The 17,714-nt window shown below is 40.4% G+C and overlaps 1 protein-coding gene and 1 long non-coding RNA gene across 2 annotated transcripts in view; one reads left to right on the top strand and one right to left on the bottom strand.

Annotated features, from left to right (window-relative positions):
• The window catches only part of LOC144092423 (myosin-binding protein C, fast-type-like), a 29,518-nt gene extending 12,019 nt beyond the window's left edge, over positions 1–17,499 (top strand). Inside the window, exons 2-29 of the mRNA XM_077625202.1 lie at positions 5,284–5,301; positions 7,636–7,659; positions 8,751–8,813; positions 8,887–9,035; positions 9,101–9,218; positions 9,321–9,369; positions 10,149–10,208; positions 10,299–10,462; positions 10,591–10,723; positions 11,263–11,387; positions 11,476–11,581; positions 11,653–11,822; positions 12,293–12,458; positions 12,541–12,647; positions 12,736–12,765; positions 12,848–12,990; positions 13,574–13,733; positions 13,837–13,941; positions 14,012–14,200; positions 14,286–14,420; positions 14,593–14,760; positions 14,905–14,993; positions 15,063–15,258; positions 15,334–15,473; positions 15,542–15,701; positions 15,820–15,956; positions 16,393–16,579; positions 17,386–17,499. Coding sequence (XP_077481328.1) covers positions 5,284–5,301; positions 7,636–7,659; positions 8,751–8,813; positions 8,887–9,035; positions 9,101–9,218; positions 9,321–9,369; positions 10,149–10,208; positions 10,299–10,462; positions 10,591–10,723; positions 11,263–11,387; positions 11,476–11,581; positions 11,653–11,822; positions 12,293–12,458; positions 12,541–12,647; positions 12,736–12,765; positions 12,848–12,990; positions 13,574–13,733; positions 13,837–13,941; positions 14,012–14,200; positions 14,286–14,420; positions 14,593–14,760; positions 14,905–14,993; positions 15,063–15,258; positions 15,334–15,473; positions 15,542–15,701; positions 15,820–15,956; positions 16,393–16,579; positions 17,386–17,411 — 3,317 coding nt within the window. The 3' untranslated portion in view covers positions 17,412–17,499. The remainder of the gene's footprint in view (positions 1–5,283; positions 5,302–7,635; positions 7,660–8,750; positions 8,814–8,886; positions 9,036–9,100; positions 9,219–9,320; positions 9,370–10,148; positions 10,209–10,298; positions 10,463–10,590; positions 10,724–11,262; positions 11,388–11,475; positions 11,582–11,652; positions 11,823–12,292; positions 12,459–12,540; positions 12,648–12,735; positions 12,766–12,847; positions 12,991–13,573; positions 13,734–13,836; positions 13,942–14,011; positions 14,201–14,285; positions 14,421–14,592; positions 14,761–14,904; positions 14,994–15,062; positions 15,259–15,333; positions 15,474–15,541; positions 15,702–15,819; positions 15,957–16,392; positions 16,580–17,385) is intronic.
• On the bottom strand, positions 6,246–15,407 carry LOC144092424 (uncharacterized). Its single transcript, XR_013306028.1, has 4 exons — positions 14,896–15,407; positions 13,539–14,798; positions 12,494–12,639; positions 6,246–7,345 (listed from the first exon to the last, which is right to left on the bottom strand). It is a non-coding gene; the product is annotated as an uncharacterized LOC144092424 (long non-coding RNA).
• Positions 17,500–17,714: the final 215 nt, after the last annotated feature.

The following is a 17,714-nucleotide window of genomic DNA, read 5'->3' as shown; positions in this document are numbered from 1 at the left end:
GGTTGCCCAAGTTTCCTCAATGGAAAATGCTGAGAAATCCTGCACGCACAATAAACTCTATTTATACTATCGACTGAGGAACAATAAAATAGCGGAAGGAATCGTGTACATGCCAGAATTTATATAAAAACATGTCATGTTTTGTGAATTGTATAAAAAAAGTATTCAACCAAAAACAAAAAAACAAAAAACAAAATAATAAACTATTTGCCATGCATACTTTGGATTGCTAGTCACAACTTAATGATGATCCCGGACAATGAGAAAATAGTAATTAGGGTTGTGAGGGGAAGTTATGGAGCATCTTCATCTTACATAGATGTGCATTTTGTGGTGCATTACTTTATGAATTAACTGTAAGACATTATTTTTTTTCAATGTAATATAAGTTTTGTAGAATGCATGTATTTTATGATTATATAAAACATATGGTCTACTCAAGTTTATTTATATAGCCTTAAATCACCATAAGATCCCAAACGGCTTTGCAAACAAAAACTTTAGAATGTTAAATAAAATATGAGTAAGTAATAATGATGTTAGATAGGCAAACATCAAGAAAAATGATGAAATGGCCTGATCTGAACCACTTAATAGAAAAAAAAGAGAAAAAGCGAACAATGAAAGTATAAAAATGATAAAAACAACTCTATAAAATACTATTTATATAGAGTAGTCTACAATAAACCAATTAGCAATAATTAGTAGCATATAGAGAACCACCAAGATTAATATAATGCAGCACACATTCCAGGTCTCTTTGAAGATGACGATCCACCATAACTCCATTAGTTTAAAAAAAAGGTGAATAAAACTAAATAATTTAGCAAAACTGGTTGATCCACAGCCGCATTTAGTAATTATTACTTTTTGCAGTTTTCATTGCAGTACAACACCTAGTCCATTTAGCCTTATTCATCCATCTGATGTACTTCACCGTTTAAGGGCAGAATTTACAAGCTGCGCAGTTGTTTAGTAGCACAAAGCAGCCTGTTGGCCCACTTGCCGATGTCACCTCATCAACAGCAACCTCCGGCTCGCGCTTCACCTCCCAAACTCTCCAGACATTGCCGACATTGACAGACTGGACGTGGGTGTCACCGAGCTGACTACGCGGTGACCCTTTCACCTCCTTTCGCAGTTTGTCGCCTTCACCTTTTGCCCCTGCCAGTTTCAGGCATGACATACGCATTTCTGCCAAATAAAGTCGAGATGACTAAAGTTAACCAAGGCAGCCACGATTGCTTCCATAACCTCTCAGTTCAAACGGATTGGACTTCCATCACCGTCAATGGCGGTGAAACATGAACATTCAAACTTTGGACCCGTTTATTTTTTCTCCGAGCCCCCGACTTCCCCCCATTTTCTCTTGTCACCCCCACATCGCCCTCCGCCCCTTTCACACACACCTTTTCTGCGCTCCTCATTGAGAGTGCGACCCCACTTGAAAGTGCTTTAGGGGGACGCCAGCTCCTTGCTTCTCACTTACAGCGTGGGTGTGGGTGACTGGAGTTCCACGAGAGCTTTGAATAACAGCGGGGTTAATAAAAGGAATAAGCAAAGAGCCTGCGACCAGTCTTCCAGCAGCAAAGAGAAGACACAGGAATAAACCATGCCGGTCCCTGCAGGTATGGCAATGTGCAAAATATTTGCTTACATTTATGGGTGTCTGGGATGCGCTTTGGGAAATGACTTAACTCCGACTTCAAATGTTGCAGGATATTGCAGTCAACTTTTTTTTAAGTCAGCACAATCATGTATTCACTTTCTTTAAAGTACAATTAAGTGGTTTGGAAGAAAGACGTATGGAAGTAGCCTGCTGTCATAAAATGATTTGGGGTTTCCCAAACTTGGGCTCGGGGCCCAAATTGGGTCAATTTTTATGGCGGATTGTCAGGATAAATCACTGGGATGAATTTTATGGATCAACAAGCACACAAGCGAGCGCCGAATGAGTGATGGTTAGTTAGAGTGAAGTCATGTCTGTTGTGTTGCTGTTGTTAGTTCATATTTATGCTAGGATGTTTTTTGTCGCTGGTTTAGGAAACCCTGCCATGAATTAGATTGAGGAAGTATCAGTTGAACAATTGATTTTTTCCCTCTTTTTACTGTCAGAATGAGATGATAAAAAAAGGCTTCAAAAAATCTTTTGCATGAACTATTTTCCATTAGAACTACCACTTTTGAATCTATCTAAAACATTCCGACATGCCCTGATGGTGGTTCAAGCTTATGCGTGAAACGATTTTGCCAATATTACATGTTAATTTATCACTTGGCGACCTAATTACAATTCTAAATCATTTACGGTTGGCATAGTGGTAATATTCCACTGTAGATACACAAGTTGATGATGTAGATATCTCAAGACAAGAGTGCTCTCCGTAGTACTCCACATTATTTCCTTATCTTTCTTCACCGCAACACAAACTAACAACTTTTGACAAGCATCCAGAAAAGAACAAGCTGGAAAAGTGGAAAGAAAGTGAACCCACGGGCTGAGGAAGAGACTAATAAACTCAAGAATGAGACGCTACCAAGTTTTGTATTAGTTTGTGATTAAACAATAAGGTGTTTTTAAAGAATTTCGTTCCTTCTTTGACGAGCTATAGCCAAGAAGTAAATGTTATAAGACACATTGCGTGTAGATTTCAGCTCACTTTACACTTTAATATATTATTATTGAGATCTGAAAGCCGCTTGAGACAAACGCTACTTTCTCCAAACTGTCGCATGATGTCCTTCACCTTTCGGTGGCGACAGGTTTGACCCAATGAGGCTCTAAATCATTGACTATGAGAAATTGTCATGGGGAATGACTTCATTTTTACAGGCCAAGGTTGCATTAACAATGTAGACCCCCTCCCACTTCCCATCTAACAGCCTCCCACATCTAATCCCTCCACAGCCGCTCTGCTCTGATTGGGAACATAATGGGCTTCACACATTATTTCCCTCTAGACTTTTCGGTAATCTTGAAACATTTTTTTCCTGCGATTATCGCAGAAGTACGCATACCCGTGCGCTTATTAAGCGTATGCAGTCAGTGAGTTTGAACTGAGATTCTTGGACATGCGCAACGCCCACCGTGCTGTAAGTGAGCCAAGTTCAACTGCCAAGCTTGCTAAGGATGATCATCCAATGTTTGACTCCCACATGTCACCCCAGGATGTTCTATGTGCTCTTAATGTGGTATTGAATCAAAAGATTAGTTCATTAGGATGAGAATAGCATCGCGTTTCATTCTCCGGTCTTTTTTCTTTTTAAATCATCCATCATTCTCCCTTCCTTTTGCAGGCAGCGTCGGCCCTCAAGGCGCAGCCAAAAATAATCCCAAGTAACCCGTGTCCTTTTCGACTTTTTTTTTTCCCCGCGTCTCCATCCTCTTAAGTTGATAGGGTTTCTCACACACCAGCGCATTAGTTACGATAGCACTTGCGCACTCACGGCTGAAATTTAAATCACGATGCACACCGTCGTTCTGGGCTTAGAAGTTTCCTCGTCAAGATCAACAGGCTTTGTGCTCATCTCTCTTTGTATAATTTCTCACTGGTTGGATCATAAACACATGCATTAAAAAAAGAAACCACCCAAAATGCTGTTGCTTAACCAAGTGATGACCACACGCGTACGATTTGAAACACTCTCCTGCCGGCTTCATTAAGTGTAGCGTTGGCTGTAAATCTATATTTAGATGATTAAGAAGATCATTTTAAGTGAAATTCATTTTCTCACATTAAGCCCCGCAATGTCAAATTGCATTAGCACCTTCATTTGTTTAGTCCACAAAGCGTCGCCCGCAGCTGAGCCTTAAATTGGCCGTACTTCAAAATCAGGCATAAATAGAAACCCAATTAACTCCTATTTAACAATTTTCGTTGACTATCAGCAGGTCCTGTTAAAGTCAACACACTGTGATATGATTTAAGTTCATTCGAGGAATGTTATTGTACGTATTATATAGTCTTAAAATAAGTTTGTTTTACTTTTTCATTAGCTGTTTTGTTAAAAATAATGGTTTTCATGCAACAAAATTGTGAAAGCGTCAAAATGTTATATATATTTGGGTTTCTTTAGTTAAAATATAGCTTATTGTGTTAAATGTGTATATAATATTCTATTAAATCGATTGAAGGGCCTTGAATTGAATTTTGGCAGACTTTGTTATATAGGTAAATGTTGTATAATTGGCCATTTTGACCAAATAATCGATATCATATCATCATAAAATTATTGATTTAAACCCTCTATTATAATTAGCCTTTTTATTAGAATTTTCAGCATGTAACTGTGATCATGAAAGTGGTTAAAATCCCATTTGCATTCCGTAATGGTTAATAGCCCACGCAGAAATGGATGGGCTGTTCAAATATTATTTCAAGATGTATTTATTCATTATAATCTACTATCTTCATCTGAAACTTGACAGTAGGCAAATGTGCTACTTTAGATTGATTTATGCCAATTTGGAACTGCAAAGGCGAGAATTTATGAAGCGTTAGCGAGGTCAGGTTTGTGTGGCTATTTAAAGAAACGGTCCAAAAAATAAGCGTGGCCTGTCTTGAGGGAAGTCATGAGACACCACACTTGGCCTTTACGTGGGTGCGATGACCCTTCCTCAGGGATTTTGGTATTTAATATGTTTCCATTTCTAGCTTACTTAAGTTTGGACCGTAGCACCAACTGTGTTCGACTCGGTCGTACTTTTAATGTGTTCAAAGAATGGTGCCCAAATCGTCATGTAATAGGACTCTTGTTGAAATCGAGCTTTTGGATAGAGTCGTGCCATACGTTAAGTCACTAGAAAAGCTGAACATTTTATAGAATGTCCACTGGATTTATGAACACTTCAAGACACCTTGCGCCATCCCGCATCAGATGACATCTTGTTACAAAATGTAACAAGATTATGTGTTCCGTCAAACAAATACAAACCAAACACAAGGTTATAGTTGTGAAAACGAAAGAAAAATAGATTTTTGTCTCAAATAGAAATAACCAAAACAGTGTACTTTGTGCTCATAAAACCATTTAAACTAGCGTATTGAATTTGACTAAAAATGTACATAAAAATTGACCTAAAAAATTAGACACAGTGCCTGTATTATACAAATAATGAATGAAAATGAATACAAAAACTAATTGAAACACTTAACTTCAATTAAAAATTCATGCCACTCCTTCCAGTCAAAGTGGATTGGACGCCTATCACCGTCAGTGTTAGCCAGTGAGGTAGTATGAACAGTGAATCCTAATCCTATCCCTCTTCTTTTTCTCTTGCAGCCAAAGTGGAGGTGGACGGTAAGTCAAATGCACACCTTCATTCACCTCCTGACCTTTTGTGTGTCTTTGATTATCACATCGTCACCTCTTATAGCTGACACATTTTCACATTTGCCGCGTCGCGCCGACCTCGGCCGATACCCGACCCAGTTAATTGACCGGCTGTTGATCGTTGTGTATTTGCCATCTTCTTTGTATGTCATTTTGCGAATTCATCTAAACATGCATTTCAATAATAACAATAGTGTGAAAGTAGCAGTGAAAAATGTTGCTAAGCCTCGTGTGATGTACTATTTATTCTGACTGTAGTTGATCAGCTGTTGAAGCCTCTTGACTTATGTTCTCCACTGGGGGCTTCCATTTAAAAATAAATGAATAAGGTGTAATTTTAGCTCCACAGGAGTCAGCAGAAGAGGGTGAGAGCCGTTTTTAAAGAGGCGTTCATATTTGAGATGCGTTGAGTGTCGCAAAATGCTTTTCAACTAATCGGTCATGGTGATTATTTAAATAAAACAGATGATACGTTCGGTGAATTAAACAGTGAAGTGGATAGATCAAGGGTCAATCTCTTTCTTTGCGATTGAAGTGTATAATACAGTGATAATGACACGGGTTCTGCAATTTTGCATTTTTAGCACATCCTCTGCATGCAATTCTGTTGTATTACCTTGACTTTACATCCTTTACTATTTTATTTTGAATGTTTGAAAATGATGACTTCATTGATAGCCAATGTTGATTGTTAAGCAGGTCTCATCACAGCCTTTGTTCCAAGTAAAACACATTTTTTTATTTACACAGCTGCTCCAAAGCTGGAAGCTTCCAAGCTTTCTTGCATTTTTTTTTTCAAATTCTAGCCACATACAGTACAAGATAACCAAATATGCACTGGCTAATTCTTATTCATTTCCTATAGCTGTACCCCCCACAGATGGAGGCATCTACAGTATTATGAACGCGACCATTTCTCTTGCTCATCTTCATAATCCTGTTAATGTATTCACATAAGTGCATACGTGAGCGTTTCCGTGTGGAAATGACACGAATCTCCCAGCATGAAGCATGTTCATGATTACTTGTTTGCAGGTGTGCCACAACTGATTATAAAAAACAACATCTTCATATTTCATTTTGTGTTTACTTGAATTTTACATTACTAATTTTACAGTTGTATTGGTGTGCATTATGAGTATGTCAAAGTCTTTCAGTTTAAGAAAATAAAATGTCAAATGTGTACTATAAACTTATTGCAATATTTTACAGCAACTTTTGTCCATTTCTGCCGCTCTGGCAATTTAAAATAAGAGTGCAAGAGCATCTGATATTCAGTTGTTTAACTATAACAGCTGCCCAGCGTTATGTGATATCCCAGATTTGCCCTCAATTGAGTATTATGGCCTATTAATAAACATCACAGGAAGCCGAGTCCTGCAGGGAATCACTCCCAGGACATCAGGTGCGTTGTTTTAAGGCTCATCCCGGTGTCTGTAGTCCAAAGCCACGAACACGTTGCATTAAGTAGATTTTCTATTGTGAGTTGCAGCCTGGTGGTGGCAAGTTAAACATCTCAACCACGCTGAGTTCAGGTTTTACAAGTGAAACCTAAGTACTGGAATTCGTCGAGAGGGATCATCAGTCTGGGCTGACTACTTTTCATGGTTGGGGGGTTGCCGACTGTTTCTGCCAGCGCTTGGGTGTGCTTCTCTTTCTGTATTTTCCATCAGGAAAAGCTTTGAGGGTCGAATGACAGCAGCAATTGGAAATAGCTGGCTTCCAAAAACTTTGACAAATGTAGTCAACTTTATACGGTGCCACAAGTGGATTTGGTACATGTGGGTTGATGTCACACTGGATGTTCTTGCATCACATTTAATGTAGGAGGATTTCCTCTTCTTGTGTTATGTTTAATCTCAATATAGTAGTAATTGCTGCACCTGTCACTGTGTGTGTCCCTCAGGATAGACATTTGTAAGTTCTTGCATACCAAAGTTGTTTAAAGCCTTTCCCAGAGGGTTGAAGAGTAAGCATGTGGGTTGAGGCGTGATATTCTTATCCAGTATGCCTAAGGAAGCAGGAAGTTAAATTAAAATATGATACACTATAATTAATTTACTGTTACTTTGAAAACTTGGCTCAGAAATAACAGCTTTAGTTTAATAGAAGTATTCAAGGTCATTTCAAATACATGTTTTATCCCAAAAGTGATGATTACAAAGTGTGCTCTGACTCATAACAACCATGATTGCATTCAAGAGTACACAATGTATTGGCTGTTACTGTGTGGTGTATTCACTTCTAAAATATCACACTTACTCTTAGCATTGTTATAACTGCAAATTGTTTCTCTCCCAGCTAACGGGAAAGCTGGAGGGGAGGGTAAGCGTGGATTATGTTGAGTTATCACTGCATGCGGATGTCATTTCATGGAGCGTCTGCATCCGTTATTGCTTTTGTTGCACAGGTGGTGTCTACATGTGAACTGTATTTTTCTTTACATTTTGTCCTTATTGTCAGGTTTGTGAAGTGGACGGATGCTCATTTGGGGTTGTATTAATGTTAATTTTCATGTGTCGTGAGTGAACTTTAATCCTGCCTGCTACCGTTTGCTCTTGTGTCCATGTTTTGGAAAAAGATGGCAACATGACATTTTGCCACTATTACATACTGTTACAGCAAAAATAGAAAGACTTTGCTATACCACAGTGTTTCCAAGAACCACTCAAAGAAATAAGATTTCAAGTACCACCATAATTACCAACTTTAAAATATAGGAGCCTGGTAGGCCTAATTATAAAATGTTATTTTGAGCCTTTGCAACAGCATATAGGGTTTAATTTTAACTGTGTGCTTAGATACATGGAATTAAAAAAAAAGATTCAACTCGTGTATATTGCACATAAAACCTTGTCAAATACTGTAGCTAGGTAAGATTTTAAAAATAAACCATTTTCTAAATGCAACTATATTATAGTAAAACATCAAATACAACTTAACTGCACAGGGTATTTATTCATTTTTATAGATTTAGAAGAACCCAAAGTATAGCTTTGAGAAGCACAAAAACTTCATCAACAAATTTGTACAATTATGCAAACCAGGCTTTGTGACATTTTATAGAATGATTTGCCAAAAAGAAATTAACTTGATTGTCAAATGTTAGTCAGAAAGAGTATACTGTAAGTTGAAATGCTAGAACTGTACAATTTCATTTAAATATATGTCCTGTACTCCTTTCCATCTTTTGTTGTTTGTATCAACCATTGAGTTTTCATTGTTTGTATTATAAAGTGTCTTTTGTTGTTGAGTCAAAATTATCTCTGGCTGCACTTTGGATTCTTGCACACAGTGTCACCATCATCATCATCATCATCATCATCATTGTTTGTCTTCTCACTGGTTCCAATATCTATATTTCTGTTTGTACTAATATTAAATAATGAAATAACTCTAGTTTTACTTCATTTCAGAGGTGACAGAGCTCACCGGGCTCTTCGTGGAGAAGCCTCCAGATAATGTGACAGCAGTCGCAGGTTAGACGTGTGAACAGACAAAATGAATCTACCACAAAGCACATGTTGACACTACTGATTGGTGTCATGACAGGGAAGGATTTGGTCCTCATTGCTAAGGTTGACTCAAGTACCCTGATAAAGAAACCCACTATGAAATGGCTGAAGGGAAAGTGGCTGGACTTGAGCAGCAAGGCTGGGAAGCACATCCAGTTCAAAGAAACCTATGACAGAAACACCAAGGTGCGCCTAAACAAATAATAAGATTGCCGTACAATGACATTAAATCTCTGATCTGTTATCTAAAGATCTACACTTATGAAATGGTGGTCAACAAAGTGGTCGCAGGAGACGCTGGCGGTTATAGGTGTGAGGTGACGTCCAAAGACAAATGTGACAGCTCCAGCTTTGAGATCGCCGTGGAGTGTAAGTGAAAGTTGAACCACGGCTACTGCGCATTCCATGTGCACGGATGTTCTGGTTTGATGCGGACCTAAAGTGCCATCTCAACAACTTCTCTGGTTTCAGCCTCCCAGCAGGAGGAGAAAGCGGACATTTTGTCTGCCTTCAAGAGAGCGTGAGTGGATTTCATGCGTTCTCACAGAACCGCTGCTCCCGTCACGCACATGACACATTATCCATTTGGTCCTAAGTGATCTAAAAAAGGAACACAACCGTATTTTTGGGGGGTTTGTTTTTTTCTGCCTGCAATAATCGTGCCATATTACTGTGAGGATAAAAAAACTATATATGAATAATAAAAGAAATACTTTAGAGTAGACTTTCTTTGCGCCTTTCTCGCTCCTCTTGTTATGACGTCATTTAATCATTGCAGTTGCGAAATTTAAAATTCACGTAATAGTTTAAATACAATTTAATCGTTAAAAATCCGAATTGGACTTAAACAATACCACAGAAGAATTACACAATTTTTTTTATTTAATTTTTGGAATTACATTGACATTCATGATTCTATAACTGCCTTTTTCCCCCAATATGTCAATTATTTTTTTCTCCCTCAGTTTAACTTCCTATGTTGTTACTACTTGGACAACATTTAATAATAATAGCTATATGCTTTCTAGAAAAATTGGAGTCATGTCTGTTTGTATGTCAATATTTGATTTTTCTTTTATGAAACAAGCACATGAGTTAGATTTTCATTTTTTTTTGTGATATAGATGTTGGTTGGGGGGGTATCTAATGGAGTGGCAGCACTCCTGTGTTCTCGAATAATATAGTTGGCACGTCGCCAAGTTTGCACGCACTCCACAAGAAATACGGTGTACTTAAGTCCGACTCACACGAGTTCTCCATCTTTGGCTTCTTATTGTGAGCACATTTCCTCCCACAAAGGGATGCCGGCGAGGATGACGGTGACCTGGATTTCAGCGCTCTTCTCAAAGCTGCCAAGAAGTGAGAAAATCTTTGCTTACACAAGCAAGAGCATACTCACACTCTATAATTGTTTTCATTTAAATGCCTTCATTTCCCCATGACTGACAGAAAGAGACCTGAAAAGGTGGAGGAGGAGATAGACGTATGGGAATTGCTCAAGAGCGCTCACCCGAGCGAGTACGAGAAAATCGCTTTCCAGTACGGCATCACCGACCTGAGGGGCATGCTGAAACGTCTAAAAAAGATGAAGGTGGAGCCCAAGCACAGCGAGGGTGAGTGAGGTGGAGGGTGACGGAGCGCTACCAGATCATCTTAAGCATGTGCTGTAAGACCAAGGACAGCCAGAGGAGAAACAAGAGAATCCCATTCCTATTATCCACTTCTTTCCTGTATTCCCTAGCTTTCCTGAAAAAGCTGGAATCTTGCTACACTGTCGACAAAGGAAAGAGAATCGTCCTTAAGGTGGAGGTGATGGATCCCAACGCCCAGGTCAAATGGTTGAAGAACGGCCAAGAAATCAAACCCTCTGCCAAGTACGTACACAAAAGCAGCAATACGTTTAAATATATCTTGAGCCTTATTTAGGGAGGATTTTATTTTTTTTCTACACATTGACAGTAAAACTAGGTTAGAAATGCGTTGAAAGTAGCTAGTTAATGGGTAGTTTTTAGATAATGCACAGCTAAAATTATCGACTCCGTAAAGTCATACTTTGGACCGATGCTGCCATCCACACATTTTATTTTTAGGTCATCATAAGAAACCTCCCAGAGGGCCCAGTAAGTCACACTGCCAAAACATGTATGCCTTATGTAAGCTAATGCTGATAAAATGAGACCTATAATTCAACAGTCGGTAAGAAATGTTACCATCGGTGCTGTTGTGCTTGCTATTAATTAGTTCACTGTGATACTCGTCCAATCTATTTGAACTAGGACGGGCTGGCAGCAAAAGATCTCTGCCAGCTTTCCCAGTTCAAATAGATGATGACACATCCATCATTTTCAGTGGTGACCATTGAAAGGAGACGTGTAAAATTCCAATTGGTTTTTAACTTTTTTTTCAAATCCAGATATGTGATGGAGACAAACGGAAACATCAGAACACTCACCATCAATAAAACCAGCCTTGCTGATGACGCCGCCTATGAGTGTGTCGTTGGGGAAGACAAGAGTTTTACTGAGGTGTTTGTCAAAGGTATGCCACATTTCGATGACGTCTTGAAATGGTGAGCACCGGCACACATGGTAGAGTTCTAAACTCATGGTTTGTTGTTTCAACCCAGAACCCCCAATTACCATCGACAAGCTTATGGATGACTACCATGTGGTAGTTGGCGAGAGGGTGGAGTTTGAGGTTGAGGTGTCGGAGGAGGGCGCTCATGTGATGTGGTGAGTATGAGTTAAGAGCTACAAGCAAGAATTAATCCAGATCTATAGGGATATTAAATATATGCTTACAGGTTCTATGAAGATGTGGAAATTTCAAAAGACAGCGCGTCTTCAAAATATCGCTTCAAGAAAGATGGAAAAAAGCATACGCTCATCATCCTGGAAGCGGCGCTCGAAGACATCGGAATGTACCATGCTTGGACAAACGGAGGGCATACCAAGGGAGAGTTGGAAGTGGAAGGTATTACTGCCAATATTTGCATTTAATGGAATTGGACTTGGGCAGCCCGGTAGATGAGTGGTTGTTGTGTCGGCATCACAGTTCTGAGATCGAGGGTTCATTCTTAGTCCGGATCCCACTGTTTGGAGTTTGCAAGTTCTCTCCAGGCTTGCGTGGGTTTTCTCCGAGTACTTCGGTTTCCTCCTAAAACCCCAAAACATGCAGCATAGGCTGGTTGAACACTCTAAATTGCCCTTAGGTATGAGTGTGAGCATGAATGGTTGTCCGGCTCCTCGTGCCCTGCGAATGGTTGGTCACCAATTCAGGGTGTCCCCCATCTGGTGCCCAAAATCAGTTGGGATAGGCTCCAGCGCCCCCGTGACCCTTGTGAGGATAAGCAAATAAATTAGTGAATAAATTGGACCTCTTTTCAAATATTTTAATGAGGTTTTCCTGGATTTAATTCCCTACCCGGTTTCTCATGTGTCCAGAAAAACAACTGCAAGTGTTGCAGGATATTGCTGATCTGACAGTGAAAGCAGCTGAGCAGGCTTTATTCAAGTGCGAAGTGTCTGATGACAAAGTTACAGGCAAGTGGTACAAGGATGGAGTAGAAGTCATGCCCAGTGAACGCATCAAAATGACACACGTCGGAAGGTAGGGAGAACCGTAAAGACAAGGAAAAAGCGAACCTTCATTAATTTTCCCGTCGTCACATCATCACTCCTGCTCGTTTCAGGTTTCATCGTCTGATCATTAACGATGTGAAGCCAGGGGACGCTGGAGACTACACGTTTGTTCCTGATGGATACGCTCTGTCACTTTCGGCCAAACTCAACTTCTTGGGTGAGGCAAACAGAAAACACTCCTTATTTGATGTGGATACATTTATCACCAACAGACAGAGTTAAACGCTCATTTTCTTTCTTGACAGAAATCAAGATTGACTACGTGCCTAGACAAGGTAAACAAACCTTCGTTCGCTCAACTTCCCAGTCATTTGAAAAGTGCATTTGTATTCACTTCCTCTACACAAACCCTCTCAGATCCTCCAAAGATTCACCTGGACACAACTGGGAACATGGTGTCGCAAAACACCATTATTTTGGTGGCAGGCAACAAACTGAGACTGGATGTGGAGATCACTGGAGAACCAGCACCCAAAGTAGTTTGGACCAAAGGAGACCAGGTGAGTCATAACTTAAGTCTTTTTTTCATAAATTGGGTGGGCCTCAAGTGCGACTTATATGTATTTTTGTTTTCCCATTTTACTATTGCTACTTTACCGTGTTTTTGTTCCTGTTTTTTGATGAGATAAAAAATTACCCTCCCAAAAAGCGACTTAGACTACAGTGCGACTTGTATCCAAATAATCGTTTTTAAATATGTTTTATAATGAAGCGACAATCCAGTAGCTCGTCTTTACAGTATGTACTCGAACAACATACAAGCCATATATTTGATTGCTGCTTACATGGTCTGTATCTGTAACATAAGCTTCTAGCAGTCAGGGCAAGTGATTCACTTGTCATAAATGTAAAAGTTGAGGTGCCCTCCAGCTTCTCTAGTTGGCTGCTCTGAAATAGCTTAAGGACAAACATGAGCCCTGCTTCTAACCTTACAAATGGTATTTTCACTCTGCGGCCTCAGAGACTAGCAGCAATTACTACCGACTAGTAATAATGTGTGTGAATGCTCACATCGATTGGATAAATTACAAGTGGGTGGGAAAACGACATACCTGTGATAAGGTGCGATTTCCTGTCTGCTAGGAAATCACGGAGACCTCAGGGCGTGTGAGGGTGGAGAGCAGGAAGGACTTGAGTTGCTTCGTCATTGAGGGCGCAGAGCGGGAAGATGAGGGCAACTACACCATTGTTGTCACCAACCCGGCTGGAGAAGACAAAGCGGTGCTGTTTGTGAAGATCATAGGTAAGTAAAGACAATGTGATTATAAGGCAGAAGTCATTTTAAAATGTACAGCTCAACTAAATATATACTGATCCCCTAATTCGGAAAAACCTTTGACTTTCAGATGTGCCTGATGCTCCTGAACATGTCAAGTGCACATCCGTGGGAGAAGATTGTGCCACCATCACCTGGGAGGCTCCCAAATTCGATGGCGGTGCACCAATCAAAGGTAAAGAACAAAGATATATTAAATATATAGACATGCCTGGTTTCCTGCCCTAATACTTTGAGCCCACCAGGTTATCTGATGGAAAGAAAAAAGAAAGGCTCCAGCAGATGGACAAAACTTAACTTCGACGTGTACGAATCAACCACGTACGAGGCTAAGAGGATGATTGAAGGCGTACTGTACGAGATGAGGGTGTTTGCCGTCAATAGTATCGGTCTCTCTCAGCCAAGTCTCAGCTCCAAGCCCTTCATGCCAATCGGTAGGTGTCATGGCCGCTGCTCCTCCATTTCCTCCAGGGTTATCTTCTGGGATTCTCAGTCTTTCTTCTCATCTGCGACCCCCAGCGCCGACGAGCGAGCCGACCCGCCTGATGGTGAATGACGTGACAGACAGCACTTGCACCCTGAAGTGGCTGGCCCCGGAGAGAATAGGAGCCGGTGGATTGGATGGCTACGTGATTGAATACTGCAAAGAAGGAGGTCTTGTTAGGCAAACGCAAACATTGCCGATATTATCACTTGCCCTTTGAACTTCTGTCCGCTTTAGAATGTAAAATCGTTGATTGTTTCCATACATTTTATGTACGCACCATGGAAAAAATCTAAAAAATTCAAATGGAGTTTTCCATCATATATTTCACATTATTTGCAGATACCGAATGGGTGGCAGCCAACACGGATCTGTGGGAAAAGCAAAACTATGTGGTCCGCGGGCTACCTGTTGGGGAGAAGATCAATTTCAGGGTGGTGGCCGTGAACATTGCAGGGCGCAGTCCTCCTGCCATCATGGCACAGCCTGTCACCATCCGGGAGATCATGGGTAAGACATGATTTTGCATCTTGGTATTGAAACATGACCTCAAACGACAAAAAAAAAACATTTATGCAGTCACTCTATAGTCTATATTCTTTATTTTAAAAAAATAGTTTTATCTGAACTTTTAAACTTCCTTACCAACTCTAGAGCACCCTAAGATCCGCCTGCCTCGCCACTTGAGGACAAAGTACATCAGGAAAGTGGGAGATAAGATCAACCTGACCATTCCCTTCCAGGTTGGGGAAAAAAAATCTCATAATCTGAATTTCAAAATCCATCACTCATTGTCCCGTTTTGTCTCCCAGGGTAAACCGCGTCCTGCTGCAGAATGGTTGAAGGACGGAAAACCAATTGACCCCAAAACCGTCAATGTCCGTATGTCCAACGTCGACAGCATTCTTTTCATCCGCTCAGCAGAACGAGAGCACTCCGGAACGTACGAGCTGGTTCTAAAGATTGAAAACATGGAGGACAGAGCAAGTTTCCAACTGAGAGTTGTCGGCAAGTGCCCTTTAATTAGATCTCTCGGTCAAATATGTAAAGGCACTCAATTATACAAACATTTAACCCAATCAGAAAAGCCGGGGCCACCTTTAAATCTGAGGGTGACAGATGTGTGGGGCTTTAACGCCGCACTGGAGTGGGAAGCCCCCACCGATGACGGCAACTGCGAGGTCACCGGGTACACCATCCAGAAAGCCGACATGAAAACAAAGGTGAGCCAAAGACAAAAGATGAAAGGAGGGCCCAATCATTATTCTAAGTGGATATCGCTTTTCTCTAGGAATGGTTCACCATTTACGAACACAATAGACGAACGCACTGCACGGCTTCCGACCTGATTATGGGCAATGAGTACATGTTCCGCGTCTACAGCGAGAACCTGTGCGGCCTGAGCGAGGACCCTCGCCACGGCAAGAACACGGCCACCATCGCCAAGTCAGGTTCGCATTTAAGCATGTGTATAAATACAGACAGCAAAAACCTTTGCCACCTCTCCTGCCAAGTAACAGGATTTAAAAACATTTGGATCCTCCCTGAGTGCCACTCTTCCCCACATAGGACTGCAAATGAAACAAGCCAACTACGAAGAGAAGGACATGTCCTGTGTGCCCAAGTTCACTCAACCGCTTGTGGACAGAATTGTGGTAGCCGGGTACAGCATGGCCATCAGCTGTGCCGTCAGAGGCTTCCCTAAGGTATATACAAATGATCGTCTTGAGATGCCTCTTAGCGCCACTGCCATTTTTACAAGCAAACTGAAGTACCGTATTTTCCGGACCATAAGTCACACTTTTTTTCAGTTATTTTCTCTCTTGTACCACCGAAAGTTTGTGTTTTTAGGCTGTAGTTATCCCCCAAAACTGTAAATGTTACATTAAAAGGTGCCTATATAGCCTGTTGTTCTCTATTTAACTATTTTGACTCCCAAGTATGTTAGTTCTTGGTTTCTGATCCCCAAAAAATTGCCCTCCCTAAAATGCGCCTTAAACTCCAGTGCCACTTATAGTATGAAAAATACGGCAGCTGTCAGAAGACGTACAGATCTTATCCTGCTGCCCTTTCTTGGGAAAGGCTAACGGTTATTCTGATACGTTTCGTTCAACGGGGTTATTTATTCATTTCGCTCCTTAGCCCAAGATCATGTGGATGAAGAACAAGATGATCATCGGGGATGACCCTAAGTACTTGATGCAGAACAACCAAGGCGTAGTGACCCTCAATATTCGCAAGCCGAGCACCTTCGACGGAGGCAAATACACTTGCGTAGCCACCAACGACCTGGGCAAGGACGAGGTGGAATGCAAGCTGGACATTCGAGGTGTGTAGTTTTCACAAGATGTTATTTGGACCAGATATATCTGTGGCCACTAAAACAAAGAGTTAACAATTTCATTGCATAGATATTTAAGCACAAATAGTTCAGCAACGCCTATAAACAGACCAAACACAATTCGAGCGTACATTTAAGAGTTGTGACCTTCTCCGTGCACAGAATAAAAAGGCCGCAAAATCTACTGAATTCATTCACCCACAGTTTAATTTGTAATACTATTTCGTTGAACTCATTGCTGCCATTGACGGTGATATACGTCTAATCCGTTTCAAACAATCATTGCCAGCCTTCCTGGTCAAAATAGATTGGTGGTCTATCACCATCAGCAAAGAGACGACTGGATTTTTTATCCATTTTGATAAGAAAATTGCTAGTGTGCAGTATGAGAATGCTCTCCGCAAATATGAGATCGTGAAGACATATCCGTTAAGTCAGGTATAATCTGTTTACATGCCACCTGTAGTCGCATCCCCATAATGATTTCCGAGCATGGTAGGGGAGCATATCAATAACACCTGGCTTCATCTTGTTAGTTTGCCAATGCTCTTGCTAATGTTGTGAATACAGATATATAGCAAGATACAAAGAGGGGAGGTGGCCATAAAGACGTTTTAGGGGAAAATAATGCACTTCTGATTGACACATTTATTTGGATTGACACTTAATGTTCTACATTATTGATAATATGCAGTGCTGTCCAGGAGGAAAGTAAGAAAATGTCACTTGTACGCAAATTCATTGAGTGATTTCATTTTTCATGAATGCCAATCATATTTTCTGGCTTTCAACAGCTCCTGTGGATCCGAACAAATCATAAGAAAAGGACAAATGTGACATCAACTAATTCGAGTGGACAGTGAACATCAAAATCCAATGCCTCAACCTAATAAAAAAAAATTGTAGCATTTTGGAGTTCTTTGTACTTCATTTGAACAGCAAGAACTTTATCATTTTCTTAAAAACTGTTTTGAGAAACTTTTTTTCACATTTGGAAAATAATTTTAATGGCCTTATTTGTCTTACTTCAAATCCAGTTCAACACAAATCAAAATAGAATCGTGATAAACTCAACTAAAAGATCTGCGATCTGACATCTATATTATTCTCACTGGCACTAAAA

This window comes from Stigmatopora argus, chromosome 18 (assembly GCF_051989625.1).
Source record: "Stigmatopora argus isolate UIUO_Sarg chromosome 18, RoL_Sarg_1.0, whole genome shotgun sequence".
NCBI lineage: Eukaryota > Metazoa > Chordata > Actinopteri > Syngnathiformes > Syngnathidae > Stigmatopora > Stigmatopora argus.
Note: the sequence above shows the minus strand (reverse complement) of the source record. Positions and strands in the feature narration are given on the sequence as shown.